We start from the raw sequence: 16,816 nt of genomic DNA on the forward strand, positions 1-16,816 counted from the left end.
TTTATGAGATTAGAATTCCTAGTCTACTATTTTTGCTTGTATTTGCTCTATGAGAAGCTTGGGGTGGTTAGAGATAAAGCACTGGCTTGGGAAGTCCTAGCACCCATTGCACTGAGTTACTGAGTTGTCCTTTGTGCATAGAACATAATGAGTTTGCTTGCCTACTCTTTTTGTCTTTCTTTTTCAAACATCCAAAGTGAGTATTCATTACTTTTTAAATGAAAAAATACCGAATAAATAAGAAGGAGACTAAAGAAAAACTATAGTTAAGTTCAAAAGCTTTATGGTGCCTTATACCTCCTGGATAGATAGAGACCTCCTGAAGTTACGATGGTTATAGTAAGGGAGATTATAGGTTCCTCCTACAACAGAGATATTAGTTTATAAGCAGATAATCTTTTTAAAGTTATAAAATGTTTTGTAATATTACACTTTGCTCAAGGAATTTAATATTTTAGAAGCAAAACCCAGAATAATTTTTATTTATGCTTTGGAAACTAAGAAACTAAGCATATAGCAGCATATTTTAATAAGGTCTGTAGTTTCTAGGTTCATTGAAAATTCATTACTACCTTATTTTCTCTTAGGAAAAACTGCTACAGTTAGATTTCCCTGCTGTGTAGGTGTCTAAGCCTTCCACATGAAAGCAAAGGGTATGCTCACCTCAGCCAGATCCTGTTATTAGCATGGTCCAGCGAATCTGAACAGATGCTGTATGCGTATCTAGTTGAAGATTACATCTTCATGCAAATTAATTTCATATCATCACTATCCCAGTCTGCCTCTGTCAGATTTTCTTCATTAACCTGACTATTCAGAATGCGTTCCATTTTTTGTTTGATGGCTGTTTCCCCTTCATGTATAAATGTGTTAGGAATGTACCCCTCCAAAGGTCCATGTAACAAATGTATTGTTGTCTTTTCATCTCAGAACTGGTGACAAAAAGAATGTAGCTTGGAAGATTCTTCCGAAGAAGCCGTGTAAGAATCTGATGAACACACTGCATAATTTGCACCAGCAGTTGGCAAAACGTAAGTGGGCGGCTAAGGGATACAACATATTCTGAGAAAATGACTGTCTGAATTAATTTCCTTTTTCAGCTAAGGAAATATAGGTAATAAAGAAAATAGAGGCTGGAGAGAGGGCTCAGAGGTTAGAGCACTGACTGCTCTTCCGGAGGTCCTGAGTTCAAATCCCAGCAACCACATGGTGGCTCACAACCATCTGTAATGAGATCTGATGCCCTCTTCTGGTGTGTCTGAAGACAGCTACAGTGTACTCACATAAAATAAATTAATAAATATTTAAAAAAAAAAGAAAATAGAGAATGTTTGCATGTCAACCTTGCACAGGGTGCATCTGCTAGAATAAATGCTAGTTGTGTAACTATGCTGCTAAGATGAGTACGATACTGGAACTGATACTTTGTTTTAAAGAACGTGGTTACTGGATATTATAACTCACACATGTAATCACAGCACCTGGGACACTGAGTCAGGCTAATTGCCAAAATTTTAAGGCCAGCCTTGAAGCTACATAAGTTCCAGGCCAGCTAAGCTACTGGTAAGACCCTTTAAAAGAAAAAAAAAAAAAGGCTATTCTAGTCTGGCATGGTTGACAGAAGCTATAACCCCAAGAGCACTCCAAGGCAGAGAGGCAACTAAGTTGTCGCAAGATCAAAACCAGCCTTTGTACACAAGTTCCAGACTAGTCAGGACTACACATCAAGACCTTGTCTTTAAAAAGTTAGTTGATGCTGATTTTTTTTTTTAAAGTGTTCACGACCAGGCCTGGTGGTGCTCAACTTTTAGCATTTGAAGGCAGGCACAGATCTCTGAGTTCAGTTTGGTTTACACAGTGACTTCCAGCTAGAGCTACAGTGAGACTGTCCAAAAACATAAATGGAAAAAAGGAAGGGAGGGAGGCACTCAGAGAGGGAAGGAAGGAGGGGAAAAGGGACAGAGGGAGGGAGAGAAAGGAAAGTGTTTAGTCTTTAGGGCAAAGTAAAGTATGTTAGAAGCCAAATGAGTAACTTATACATAAGTATTTCACAACTTACAGATCTACTTTTTCCTTTTCTTTCTTTTTTTCTTGGATATTTTCTTTACTTACATTTCAAATGTTATCCCCTTTCCCGATTTCCTCTCTGGAATTCCCCTATCCCTTTCCCGCTCCCTTCCCCTGCCTCTGTGAGAGTGTTCCCCCATCCACCCACTCCCTCCCATGCCCTACCCTGGCACTCCCCTCCATGAGGGCATTGAGCCTTCACAGGGCCAAGGGCCTCTCCTCTCATTGATTCCCGATAAGGCCATCCTCTGCTACATATGTGGCTGGAGCCATGGGTCCCTCCATGTGTACTCTTTGGTTGGTGGTTTAGTTTCTGGGGGGAGGTCTGGTTGGTTGATATTGTTGTTCTTCCTATGGGGTTGAAAACCCCTTTAGCTCTTTCAGTCCTTTTTCTAACTCCTCCATCAGGGGCCCTGTTTTCAGTTTAATGGTTGGTTAAGAGCATCTGACTCTATTTCTCAGGCTCTGGCAGAGCCTCTCAGGAGACAGCTATATTAGACTCCTGTCAGCAAGCACTTCTTGGCATCTACAATATTATCTGGGTTTGGTGACAGTATATGGGCTGGATCCCCAGGTAGGGCTGTCTCTGGATGACCTCAGTCTCTGCTCCACACTTTGTCTCTATTTCCTCCTGTGAGTATTTTGCTCTCCCTTCTAAGAAGGTCTGAAGCATCCACTCTTTGGTTTTCCAACTTCTTGAGCTTCACGTGGTCTATAGATTATATCTTGTACCTTGGATCCACTTATCAGTAAGACCACCTTAAGATAATAAAATTCAAAAGGGTACTACAGTGGTCATTTTCTTGAATTTTGCCATTACTGAAATAACATGAAGAAATAAGGATTGCCACTGGCATATTTTCTTCATATATAAAACAGAAAGCTTTACACATCAAAGACGGATGATTTAAAGAACATTAGAAAATGCTGTTGTCAGTGAACGAGGAGTCAGGTCCTAACTGCCTTGAAACCATCTGCCATTTGCTAAAACCAAAATGAAAATTGATTTTAGGATATGAAATGTTTTAGGAAAAAAACTTAGGTAAGAACCTATCTTTATAGTGATTCAGAATTTCTGATAAAAATAAAACTTTTATTTCTTAAATTCTCTCAGTATTGTAACAATGGTCCATTCAGTGTCAAGAGTTTAATACTTATTTTATGAAATACGGTCAACAGTGATGAGGCAATATATACAGTTCTCATGCACTTATTATGAAATGTGGACATAGGAAGTAGCCTACACCTGTGAAGGTTCAAGACACTGAGCATATAGCTTGAAATAGAACGTTAATAAAATTTAGAGGCAACTAGCCAATTCCATGGTAGCTCAAAAGTATTGGAGTATGTATACATATTTTAATGATGTTAAACAGCAAGCTTTAATCTTGTGGATTAGGTCAATTATTTACACAGTTTTGTTCCCTGGTTTGCTGTCTAGAAGTACTCTTACTCCTGTGGAGAGCCGCAGAGTCAGTCCAGCAGCCACTGTAGCCAATAGAAATGACTCAGCTAAGTGGTAGTCTGTCTAGTTCTAGTGAAAGGACAGAAAGCAGAAGGTACAGCCTTGGGTACCAAGGACAAGATACTGCTTTTTTTTAAAAAAAAAATGTATGTGTGTCTGTCCATGTGTGTCCATATGCACATGGAGGCCAAAGACTGATGCCAGTGTCTCCCTTGATTACTCTCCAACTTACCTTTTAACTCTTGTGTATATGTATGTGTATGTATGGTATGTGGATGACATGTTTGTGTGCTCTGTCCCTGGGTGTGGAGGTTAAAGGACAATTCTCAGTAATTAGCCCTTACTTTCCACCCTGTTGGAGGTGGGGTCTCTTCTTGCTTGCTGCTGCCCTTGCATACTCCAGGCTGAATGAGCACTAGCTTCTGGCCGATTGTCCTTTTCTGCCTCCCATTGTAGGAGCACTGGGATTACAGTGCTACTGTATCTACTACATCAGGCTACTACATCTGGCTTTCTATGTGTGTTCTCGAAATCCAAACCAAGGTTATCAGATTTGCATTGACCTTTCCCCCACCAAGCCTCCTTCCCAGTGTTATGAACTTAAAGCCACAGATGTTTAAGGAATACTGGTAGTTTAGATAATTAACTGTTCCTTACATCTTAAAAGCTCTTAGGTTTTGAAGAATTTAGGAACTTCTGTCTCAAAGGGTCCTTTAAGAGTAGGTGTCCTATTATATCTAAAGCGGAATGCATTTCTTACCAATGAAGCATTCTTTGACATCACTACAACAAAGTTATGGAACTCAGGGGATGAACCTTGAGCACCCTCATCTGCAGACCACATATAAAAGTTACTGTTCCGTTTTTCTTTTTTTTCAGTGTGGATATAAATGCACTCACCTGGTTACTGTGGAGGTCTTCCTCTATTGTTATCCACCTTACTTTTGAGAAAAATCTCTCAGTGAGCCTGGCTAGCCACTGAAACCCTGAGATCTCCGTGTCTTTCCCTCTTCCTTCAGCTTGCTGCTAAAGATACATGAGGTTGCAGATGCATGTGGCAATGCCTGGCTTTTATGTGGGCTAGGGATCTAAATACATGCCTTCATGTGTGCACAATAAACATTCTACCTGCCAAGCCTTCTTCATCCCAAATCAAATTTTAGAAATAAATTTCTTTATAGCAAGAGGATCTGGTTCCAAATCAGAGGCAGGTAGTTAGTGTCAGGTCCTTTCTATCGCCCTTAAACAGTTTTTTGTTTTTTTTTTTGTTCTTTTTTTCGGAGCTGGGGACTGAACCCAGGGCCTTGCGCTTCCTAGGCAAGCGCTCTACCACTAAGCTAAATCTCCAGCCCAACAGTTTTTTTTAATTATTTTCATAATACTGCTCTTTCAGAAGACCCAGATTTGACTCCCAGCATCCATATGGTGGCTCACGATCATTTGTAATCCCAGTACTAGGAGATCCAACAGACCTGGTGCACATACAGGCATGCAGGCAAAATATACACATAGTAAAATAAATAAATCTTCGTAAAAATTATACTTACACTGTCAAATAGTCCCTGATTTTTTTTTTTTTGTCTAAGAGTCCTCTTGTAAAATCAGACCACGCACCATTGGCAGGAATGCTTCTGTGGCAGTGCCCCCTCCTCCACCTCCCGTCAGTGTGCTCTGAGGTGCTCCTACTATGGAGGGTGCTCCTGCTGATGGCTCCTGGGCTTCTCAGCCCACCTGGGACAGAAGTGACTCAGCCATGCTCCCCTAACAAACTACTCATTATGGCCAACTGGCTCTATCATGAGGCTTTTTGGTTTTTAGTCCTTCTGTTTTTAATCCCGCAGGGATTATGAAGAAAAGGGTCAAAATAAATGTGTATTCTATGTTTCCAGTGCTGTAGTTGTTAGGAACTTTCTTTGCTAGTGTGTTTATACACATACATACTCACACATGCACATGTAGTTATGTTAGAGCATGAACTTACTCTAATAATAGATTTACAGAAATAATTTTAGGTATAAGTTAGATTAAATATGCTCAACAGAACCTAAAAGTTATAGACAAGTTTTTCTTGGATTCGCATACTATGAAGTGATGTAAATAGAAGAGTTGTGGTTATATGAGCAGTTTTGAAAAAAGATATATTTGCATTAAAATTAGCGTGAGCCTTATTTTTCATAGGCAAAATTTCAAACCCTGTATTTCTTCACAGTGCAGCAGAGACCAAGAGATGATGGACTAATGGACTTAGCAATGAATGACTATGATTTTAATTCCGGAAAGAGGTTGCACATGATAGATCTGGAAATCCAGGAGGCATTCTTGTTTTTCATGGCCTCTATTTTAAAAGGTTATAGATCATACTTAAGGCCAATAACAGAAGCCCCATCTGAGACAGCGACAGATGCAACCTCGCTGTTTGCCCTTCAAGGTGAGTGATCACGTAATGTTATAGCTTTCCCGTTGTTAAGCTTAGACTTGTAACAAATCACTTGTTCCCTGAATTAGTTCATATTTAGCAAAGCATGCACCTCTGTGAGGGCCAAGTGAGTGGCGGCTCTGTAGGGCAAGTTCTTCATTAACTGGAATCCTAAGGAGAACGGTTCTGTCTGAGAACTGCAGGACCTCTGGAGCACATTTAATTTCACTTTGTTGTGTCACATTTGTGTTGAGGAATCAATGATCTCTGTTTTCAGGGCTGCCAGGAACCCCTGGGATGGTCACCTCCAGGCTTGAACAGCCTCATTTGTTTTATTCCAGTTTGCTTTACAAATACTATTTTCTGTCTATACTACAAGGGGGGAAAAGGGAAGTTGGGAAACCCATAGTTCAATTAATTGGTATCATGCTATATATTTACTTTCTCTTGTATTTAATATTTCAAAAAGAAATTAATCTAGTAAATATGTGCTTGGTGCCATGTAATGTTGAACATTTGGAATATATCAGTAAGCAAAAGACATACTTCTTTCATAGAGCATGAAGTCAAGAAGATGAGCAATCAGAAGGTAATAGAGTGGGCGGATTCAGTTACAGCCTTAAATAGGGCAAGTGCCGTGCACAAGCAGCAGCTGCAGAGACTGGGGGAGATACACTAGTTTATGTCTGACTGTCAAGGCAGTGCCATAACTCACTGAAAGCTTGCCCCGTCTGTGGGCCCCTTTTCTATGGCTTTTCCTATTCCCCATTTATCAAAGAACTTGATTTTCAATAAAATAGTGAACAAAATAAGAATATAGATGATACTGTTGACCAAGTTTCTTTTAGCAAAAAATTTTCTGAATCTATTCTCACATTATCTATTTATACTGAATAGCTTTCTTAAGAAGCCGGGATCGATCACATCAAAAATTCTATAACATGATGACCAAAACACAAATGTTTATTCGCTTCATTGAGGAATGTTCTTTTGTCAGCGATAAAGATGCAAGCCTGGCCTTTTTTGATGACTGTGTGGATAAAGTAAGTAGTCGGCAGTAGTCGGCAGTGCCCTGGCTTATCTTATGGGACTGCTAAAATGTTATGTTATTGTTTCTATTTATAGCTTATAACCAAAATCTAAGATGATTTTCATACTTTACCACTTACAATGAGAGTTTGGGCAGCCTACTAGAAATTACAGCACGTACTTTTATTAAATTTTACTTTATTGTTAGTAGTAGCGTAAGTGCATGTGTGCAGCTGAGCATATGTGAGCAGGGCAGAGAACAGTCTTGAACAGTTTGAGAGTCAGTCCTCTTCTACCATGGGTACCAGAGATGGAGTAAGGTTGTTACTAAGCCTGTGTGGCAAGCACTTGTGTCTGCTAAGCCATCTTTCTTAAAGCATTTTTTTTAAGATTTTTTTTTAAATCGGATTAATTATATACTTATGTATACGAGAGTGTGGGGGGCCAGAAGAGGGCATTGGATGCCCTGGAACTAGAATTATAGACAGTTCTTTGCTACCTGCTATAGATGCTGGGAACCAAACTCAGGTCCTCTGTAAAAGCAGTAAGTGCTTTTAACCACTGAGCTCTCTCTCCATCCCCAAAAAGCACTCTTAAAGGTGTTTTGTAAGAATTTCTTAATAAGGTTAAGGTTAGGTTCCTAACCCTATCTTTGCACTTATAGAGGGGGACGTTTTCCCAAACACATGACCCTCTAGCATTCTGAGATACCACATGCTTAGAGTAGAGGGCATAGCATAATAGACGTCATATAACTATTTTTACAACTGAGAGTTAACTTTATACTTTATATTAATTCTACTTTAAATTCATACATGAAACCATTAATTTTCTGCTCAGTCCTTTTATTATTAGGTGAGATGGAGCTGGGTTCATGCTGGAAACAAAGGAAGCAGGAAAACAGTGGCCCCAAACACACTGTCTGTTCTTGAGTATGGTTAAGAAAGTTGAGTTGCCTAGAGGAGACACCTGAGCTACAGCCATGAGCAAAGAGCTTCCATTCAGAAATCTAGCTTGACACGGGACTCAGAACAAGAAGGAGAGAGCATCCTTCCTGGGGCAGACAGGTATCCTCAGGATATCAGAACTTAACAGGATGTGAGGAGTACAGTGGGGAAGGCAGTGTGGAGCTCAGAGCCTACACAGGGTCAACAGAGTGGGGGTTGGGCATAGCAAATGGGATATTAGACTTTGACTTGGATGAAGGAGATGCCAGCATGGTAGGCATGGAATTCAGTGTGTGCAGGCTTGTCAGATTACGGTGCAGAGGTCATCTGCATGGGACAGAGCACCAAGAGGGGATGAGGTCACATAAAGGTAGGGAAGATGTTTACATAAGTAAATGTGTTCAACCTGATAAAGATTACCATGGTCAGGAAAGAGCTCTACACATACAAACTTAGAGAGAAGTAGAACAAACTGAGGTGGGAGGTTGGAAGCACACTGTTGTATCTGTGTACATACACATGTAATCTGTGACTTTGTATATTAGAAGAACCTGGGAGTGCCACACCTTAATACCAAAGAGGCAGAGACTTTGGCTTCTAAATAGCAAAAGGGATCAGGACTCTTTGGAGAAATGATTGGTTACAGGTTTAGAGCAAAGAAAAGTCCTAGATAAACTCTAAACTACCCTGTATTGGGGAATAAAAAATTACCCCAAGGATGATAGAGGCATATAACACATATCTGATCTGAGGCAACTTAAGCATCAAATGTTAGTAACAAATTATTCTGTTGAATAAATGGGAAATCATGAGTCTATGCAGACATCAATTGATAATTCAAAGTCTGATAATAAACAAACTCTTAATATAGTTCACTGTACCTCCCTACAAAATAAATATGAATTGAACTGTATAATGGGAAAGTCTGACAGACACCACATTAAAATTAAGTGGCCAAAGTGGACCCCATCAATAATAGAACAAAATATTATGTCCCTAAAAGATGATATCTTTGTTTCTTTTCCCATTGCTAGGACGAATACTCTGACAAAAGCTACTTAAGAAATGAAGGGGTTATTTTAGATCATAAGATCATGTCATAGAAGTCAAGGCATCAGGAGCTTGAGACATCTGCTCCATAGTCAGAAGACAAAAGCAATGAATGCATCCATGCATTTTCAGCTTGCTTTCCCTTACATGGTCCAGGGTCCTCTGCCTAAGGAATGGTGCCACCCATGGTGGTATGAGCCTTCCCTCCTTAATTAATCAAGACAGTCACCACAGATATAACTAAAGCTCATCTTTCAGATGATTTTAGATTCTGTTAAGTTGAAACTTGACGCTAACCCTCACAATTCCATCCTCTGTCAATTTGTGAGCCACCTATTTGGGTTGTAGGAATTGAACTCCAGTCTCCAGTCCTCTGCAAAAGCTGATGAGCCATCTCTTCAGCACCATTTTTAATATTTTAATAAATATTTTAAGTATACCTTATAAAATAAAATATTGACAGAAATGGGAAGGTATATCTAAGTTTTTCTCTAGAGCCTTTATACAAAAATAATTGTGTGCATGAGAGACAGAGAAATAGAGAGGGAGAGGAGGGGGAGATGAAGATTGATTTATCCATGTGGTACCAAGTCCACTGGTTATATGTATATACATCCTTTATGAACAGTGACATGCATTTGTATAATGTTATTTCCATACCAGGCTAACTGAATCATATGAGACCAAATTAGTGGCCAGGACTTAGCTAGTGACACGCAGCAATGAATTAGCCCACTTGGGAGCACTGAGCTAGCAAGACTCTAAGTTTTAAAAGGAGAATTTTTATAGTGTGTCTTCTTGATGTGTTCACTGTTTTTTCCACAAGTCTGTGTTTTAGTTAAACAAAAACTAGTGTCACGTAGTCTAATGAGACACTTATTAACATTGTAAGCTGCACAAGACTTGTAATTTTACTCCATCTCTCGGACATCCTGTCCTAAGGAAATCTCCTGGTAGTAAATATTTTAGATTGTCTAGGGATTTCTGAAGGTTACTTATATATGTGATGGGAGTCAATATAGTAGACGATTTGAACAATTCATTTTAAAATATGAATTCCAGGAGAGTGAGAGATGGCTCGATGGTAAGAGCACTTGCCACTCTTGCAAAGGACCTGAGTTCACATCCCAGCATTCTTTTTGTAACCAATTTGTAGCAATGAGTTTTTAGCTGCACTGTTTTGTGCTCCAGGCATGTTGCACACTTCAGCCACACACCCAGGAACTCTTTGGGTTTGTGAATGGAAGACACACACCAGTTAATTTTAAAATGCCTTGACTACCTCAAAGGCTGGACACTCCTAAACCTTCCCCTGCTATCCCAGGCCCAATCGGAGAAGTGGCCAGTGGCCTCCCACCTGAATTCTTACATGACTCATTGGCTTTATCTCCTACAGCTCTAAATCTGATCTGTCTCCCACCACATCATGGCCATCCTCTTGTCTATTCCTCTTCCTTTCCTAGCCCATGCAAATCTAAGGGTCCCCATTAGCAACTGGGATCTTTATTGATCAACCAAAAACCAATAGGGGACAAAGACCTTCAGCGGTTGGACACACAGATTCCTGATTAAATTGTAGCTTTAGAACAATTCCCAACACCTCTTTAAGAAGTCAGGATCCTATGAAAGATTTCTTATATACATATGTTGAACTACTTGAAGATTTTACTGACAAAGCAGAAAATCAAAGCTAAGAAGTATGGTGCAGGTATAGATTAGTAACAAAGTTAAGCAAAAATGAACTAATGAAACCCTGAGAATTAGTATAATAAACCATAATTATTTGTATTTGTTTTGTTATAATTCAAGGGACACTTTATTGGAGAAAATAAAATATCACAAGACCTAGCATGTATTTGTATAAGCTTCACGTGTAAAGTTGGAGCAGAAGTTAGTTGTCTCTGGAGTTACAGTGTTAAATAGTGTTCCCGCCTTTCTTAGTCCTGTACCCCATAAGAACACTGAACACAAAAACTCAATAAATAATTTTAATCTGCAAGCATTTTTAAATGTTTTATTACACTTTGAGAATAATTATGTATAGACTGTTCCTTAGTTGGGTAAGTTTGAACTCATTTTTTTAAGTGAACAAATCCCCTGACCTCTGAAAGTCTAACAATGGGAAATAAATAAATGAGATACATATTAGCTCCCCCACTAACCATGCCTATGCTTGAATACAAATTAGACGTACTCCTCTTTTGACCTTAGCATATTCAAACTGGAAACACTTGAGTTCATTTTGAAATGAAAAATGAGTAATACTGAATAGAAATAATAGCAACATAAGAATTATTTGCATTTCATTTGTGACTAATTTAAGAACAATGTGTCCTTGTTCTTCACGTGATTATATTTTAAACCCATGCAGTCTGCTCCTGTAGGAAGGGTCCCGGCCGCAGGCAGTCTGTAGTGGATCATCAGCTGAGAGGCTTTTCTGCTTTTCAAGTCCTCATTTGCAGCAGGTCCTGAGCACATCAGTGTCTTCTGGGAGGGTATAAAGGGAATATGAAAATATCTTAATTTTATTCTGCATGAGGTTGGATCTATTTTCCTCTCATTGATACACTGTGCTTTCCAAAGACAGAGAAAGATGTCTAGGTGACAAATGTAAGATTTGTGACATTGCTATATTTACAATTCAATGCAAAATTTTAGACATACAGTTAAAGGACAATATCTTTGCCAAGGTATTGAATCTGTGGGTGAGTTTCAAACTGTATTTGATTTTGTAGTGCAGAGAAATACAGTTACACTACTTTTGTTCTCAGCCTAACACTGATTCATCTGGAAACTTAAGAATGAAATTCTCTTCAGTACATCAACTTGTCCATTTATGTTTTAAAAGTTCTTGCTGTAATGTTCTATCTTAATTGTTTTAGTACGAACTGACTGCTTTCTAGTCTGTCATCTAGACTTTTCCTCCTCCAGCACCTTGGTTTATTGTATTAACCTCTTGCTGGAGTTGAATGGCCCACTTTGAGCCTGTGCTTCAGTAACTGCTGACTCAGTATAGTTATTTCCCTGTTACTGTGAAGCTGTCTGAAAATACCTTCTCCTCTTCCCCTTGATCGCAAATTTAGTTGAATTGGTATTTGAAATCCGTTGCTGCCCTGTCTTTTACCACCCTATGAAATACTGGCAAAAAGTCTAGTGTCATCTTGACTTCTAGACATTTGTGTCTGATCTCTTTCTTTTTCAGGGCGCCTCTAAGATCTTCAATATCCTGGAATCTCAGGGAATATGGAACAATGCCTTATGTTGGCATTTCTTTATTCAGAGAATGGACGTGTGTGGATCCTTTCAATTGGGAATTCACTTCCTTCACTTCTAGAATTCTTTTTCTTTATTTCTTTCATTCTGCTCTCCCCACCCCTCTAAATTTGTATTATTTGAATATTGGCCCTCCTAACCTGATCCTCATAATTTTTCCCTTTACATCTTCTACTTTTAAAAAATGTATATTGGGATTATAATATAGTTACAGCTCTTCCCCCTTCCCTTTCCTCCAAACCCTTCCATGTATATCTCCTGCCTTCTTTCAAATTTATGTCCTATTTTTCTTTAATTATTGGGGATGGGGTGGAGTGTATGCATGCGTATGTGTTCCTAAATACATAATTACAACCTGCTCAGCCCATATAATGTCAATTGTATGCACATGTTTTCAGGGCTGACAAGTTAGTTGGTAGTGGATAACTAATGCATCAGGGCTCTTTCCTAGGGGAGGCTGTCTGTCCCACCTCAGCTCTTTAGTTGTCTGTTGTTCTTTGTCTGGTCTTGGGACCTCATGAACTTCCCCTTCCTTCCACTTTATCATGTCTATTGGTAGTGTCCATGTTCCAGTCATGTTTAGGAAGCCATGTTGGTAAGATTTCAGTCATGGGTGTAGCTTCTGACATTTCTAGGAGACAGTCTCACAACAAGTTCTCTGTTCCTCTGACTTGTACAGTCTTCTACCCTCTCTTTCACAATGATCTCTGAGCCTCACTTACTTGCACAAGTTGTGTTGTAGATGTATCAGTCAGGACGAGGCTTTTCATCTCGGCATTTGATCAGGTGTGATTTTCCATAATGCTCTCTGACTGTTGCAAAGATAGGTTTCTTTGATAGGAGTTGAAAACTACACTTACTGTGGGTGAAAGTACTAATATTTAGAAAGTAGTTAGGGATTGTGCTGTCTTAATAACGTGGAGCTTGTAGGTTCTTTGCCAAGATTCATGAACTTCACCAACCCTGGGCAGTGGGCTAAGTGTCCAGTACCAGGTACAATTTCCATCATATTGAACAGATCTTAATTCCAATTGAAAGCTGTTGGTTCCTGCTAAGATAGATATGCATGCTAAGATATGCATGTGATTATTGCAGCCTTCCTGCTGTCTTGAATGCTGCTCATTCTTGGGTTCATAAGTGCCATAGCTGAATTGGGCTGTTGAGTTTTTTCCTCTCCTATGGAAGCCTGCATGGAGCTTTCAGGTACTGTGGTTGTTAGTCCTCAGAGAGGAGGCTCTCAGGTACTGTGGTTGTTAGTCCTCAGAGAGGAGGCTCTCAGGTACTGTGGTTGTTAGTCCCCAGAGAGGAGGCTTTCTCAGGTACTGTGGTTGTTAGTCCTCAGAGAGGAGGCTCTCAGGTACTATGGTTGTTAGTCCTCAGAGAGGAGGCTCTCAGGTACTGTGGTTGTTAGTCCTCAGAGAGGAGGCTCTCGGGTTGTATCCAGCTGTAGGCTTCTGGCACCTCTGCCCAAAGAGTCCTCAGCAATTGAGACTTACCTTCTACCTCTGGAGGACATCTATGGCAATAACAACCAGTTGTCTATAATATTTTGTGAGTCTCTTAGACAGCCCTGACCAACAGCTCAAAGGAAGACATCTCATACCTGATGTTGGAATTTTTGTTCCACAGTTTGTGGCTCTGGGAGGAGCATTGTCAGTCTATATTGGAAATTTTCATTTAAACTATGTGTGCATATTTATAAATCAGCTTAAATGTATTATAGGTATTTTTAGGTGAAGAGTCAATAGTATGATTCCTTATGAGCCATTCAGGTATCCATACTGTTACTTAATACTCCACCCTCCTTCTCTATTTCCCCTTCCCTGATTAGAGTCTCCCCTTTCCTACTTCCCCCTCCAGTTCACTCATGCCCTGAGAGTCTCCTCTTTATTGTCCTATCTTTCAGCTTTTTGACTGATTTCTTCAATTTCATTTGTCATTCCTTATAATATACTTTTATTTCTGGTGTTGTGTTTGCAATTTCCATACAAACATACTGAATGTTTCTTTTTTATGTGACATCTTGTTCTTGCTTCCTGATTGTAGACTTATTTGTTGTAGTTGTTTTTAAGGTTTCTTCTCTCTGGTTTTCTTCCCTTCTGAGTACCTCAGCTCCCCTATTGTCTATAAATATAGTCTTTTGATTCACCCTGGAAAACAAAACAACAAAGGCTTAGCCTTCTCCCAGCATTGGTGAGAGGTAATGTTCTAACTCCTGAGTTGTGCCATGGATCTGGGAGAACTTAAATGAGGTGCTAATGTTCATGCTTCAGTTTCACTTTTATTCCAACTTCAAGGGCATTGTTGTATGTTGTGTGTGTTTGTTTGTCCATAGTTGTGTGTGTGTGTGTGTGTGTGTGTGTGTGATATATGTATGTTTGTGTATGTCCATGGTGTGTGTCATCATCAGTAGCTTTGTTTTTGTTCCCTACCTTTTTAAAAACATATAGTTTTCTTTTTTTATCATTTTATTAGTTCTTTGAGAATTGCCTACCATGTATTTCAATCATTATTAACTCTTCTTCCTCAACTCCTTAAAGATTAACCCCCTTCCCTACCCACTCAATTTTGCATCCCTCTTTGTTTTTAACGCATCGAATATGGTTAGTGCTGCCCATACACTTGGTTGTGTGGCCTCCCACTAGAGTACAGCAGAACTCCTCTACCTGTGTTTTTTTCAGGCGGCAGCTCTTGCTGGACTAGGGACCCTCCTGTCACACTCCTCCAGCACTAGGGTTATGGACGGATGCATGGTACCACATCCTCTTGCTTATGTGACAGGCAGTTGACTCACTGAGCTGTTAACCCAGCCCACACAGCCCATTTTATGACTGATGTATCCAAAACACTAAACAGCTTGTATCTAGGCATCCTCCTGCTTCCTTTCTTCAGTGCCTGTTCAATGTTTGAACCCCAGTTCTGCTGTTGTCTCCCTCCGGTTCATTTTGTCTTGGTTTTTTATTGGTTCTTTGTGAATTTCACATCATGCACCTCAGAACTACTCATATCCCTTCTGTTCCTACCCTCCACCCTCGCAACCTTCCCATCAACAGAGAAAAAAATTCTTGTTGTGGAAGCTGTAGTATGTCACAGTGTGTCCCATAGTATATCCTTTGTCTATGCTTCTTCGCTTGCAAATGCTTATTGCAATGTCTAGTACAAGGCCTCTAGCTTCTGCTACTCTATCAATACTGGAACCTCACTGGGATACCACTTTAATATCCTGCTGTCATGGAGATCCTGTAGTTTTGGATCTGTAGGACCAGCCTCTTCATGCCCTCCAACATGTTGTTCATAGATGGGGTAGATATTGGGATGGCCAATTCAAAACCCTGGATCTGGGCCTGAGAGATATCTGAGCTGTTCAACCTGCCTGTTCTCCTGCTTCCATGCCCTCAGGGATAGCTCACTAACAACCCTCACAGCCAGGGATAGCTCTACTCTGCTGCTCAGGCTAGTACAGGGCCCACTAGGGACAGGGACAGTTTCTACTATCATGACTCTGAGGCCAGCTTTCCTGTCTGCCATAGGTGTTGACGGACAAGGAAGGGGGATGGGACATCACTCCTTCATCCATGCCACCCACTGCACAGCAGACAAGTGGTAGGGCCAGCTCTCCATCATGTGCACTTGAAGCTGGCTTACCTGCAACCCTGACGTTCGCCCAGTTTAGGTGCAGAACCTGCTCTTTCTAGTGCTGCAGCAGGTGAGGGGTAGGGCCAGCTCTCCAGCTCTCATGACCCCATCAGAGCCAGCTTTCCCTCCTGTCACAGGTGGCAAGGGCAAAAGGGAAAAAGGGGAATTTCTCCCTGGTCCATGCCACCATCCATGCCATAGCACAGGCGACAGGTGGCAGGGCCAGCTCTCCAGCACTCATACCCACAACTTCCACAATGTGTGGGTCGTACTACAGCTGATTGGGGGGCAGTTCTCCTGCTTTCAGGACACCCTAGACTGAGTTCTTTCTTGATGCCCAGACAAGGGGTGGGGCCAGTTCTGCACAATCTTCAGACATCATCATGTCTCCAGGCAGAAGACCAGACCAGGGATAACAGGGCCTGCTACTTCAGAGCCACAGCTCCAAACCTGATCCCTGGTAGCAACACAGGCCAGGACCCCACCATGGTTCCAGATAGCATCAATGGCTGCTCACAAAAATCTGGTTTTACTAACCTGTAGTTTCCAGTTCTGTCTCTCTTCATTTTACCCACATCCTCTGTTTCTCTTTCTCTTCTGTTTCTCTACCACTTACTTGCTCCTCTTAGTGGTGACCAGGGTCTCTGGGGTCCTCTCAGGAGTGCTGTGCCCCACTTATGCATTATGGCACTGGGTAGGGGTCATCTGGGCATGGTCTGCCCCCAGCACCTGGGCAGTGCCAGACTGGTGGTCATCTCAGGCTAGCTCCCTGTCAGGGCTCCATGGCACCAGTCTAGGGGTCATCTCCAGCTGGCTCCTCACCCAGGGCTGGGTCCTAAGCAAGAGGTGTTTGTTTAGACTCACTCCCTGTCCTGGGAGTCTGACTGGGCCTGCACAGCACCTAGCTGGTTGTCCTGTCAGGCTTACCCCACC

General features: G+C 40.9%; 1 protein-coding gene across 6 annotated transcripts in view; it reads left to right on the forward strand.

Moving 5' to 3' along the window:
* The window catches only part of Dennd4a (DENN domain containing 4A), a 112,201-nt gene that overhangs the window by 52,647 nt on the left and 42,738 nt on the right, over nucleotides 1–16,816 (forward strand). For all 6 annotated transcript variants that reach the window (XR_015626631.1, XR_015626633.1, XR_015626632.1 and 3 more), the window contains 3 exon segments: nucleotides 931–1,031; nucleotides 5,742–5,960; nucleotides 6,846–6,991. Coding sequence is in view for 3 of the 6 variants with exons in the window: in XM_087562086.1 (XP_087418212.1) it covers nucleotides 931–1,031; nucleotides 5,742–5,960; nucleotides 6,846–6,991 (466 nt within the window). In the remaining 3 variants the exon portion in view is untranslated.

This window comes from Rattus norvegicus, chromosome 8, assembly GCF_021556685.1.
Source record: "Rattus norvegicus strain SHRSP/BbbUtx chromosome 8, alternate assembly SHRSP_T2T, whole genome shotgun sequence".
NCBI classification, from domain to species: Eukaryota; Metazoa; Chordata; class Mammalia; order Rodentia; family Muridae; genus Rattus; species Rattus norvegicus.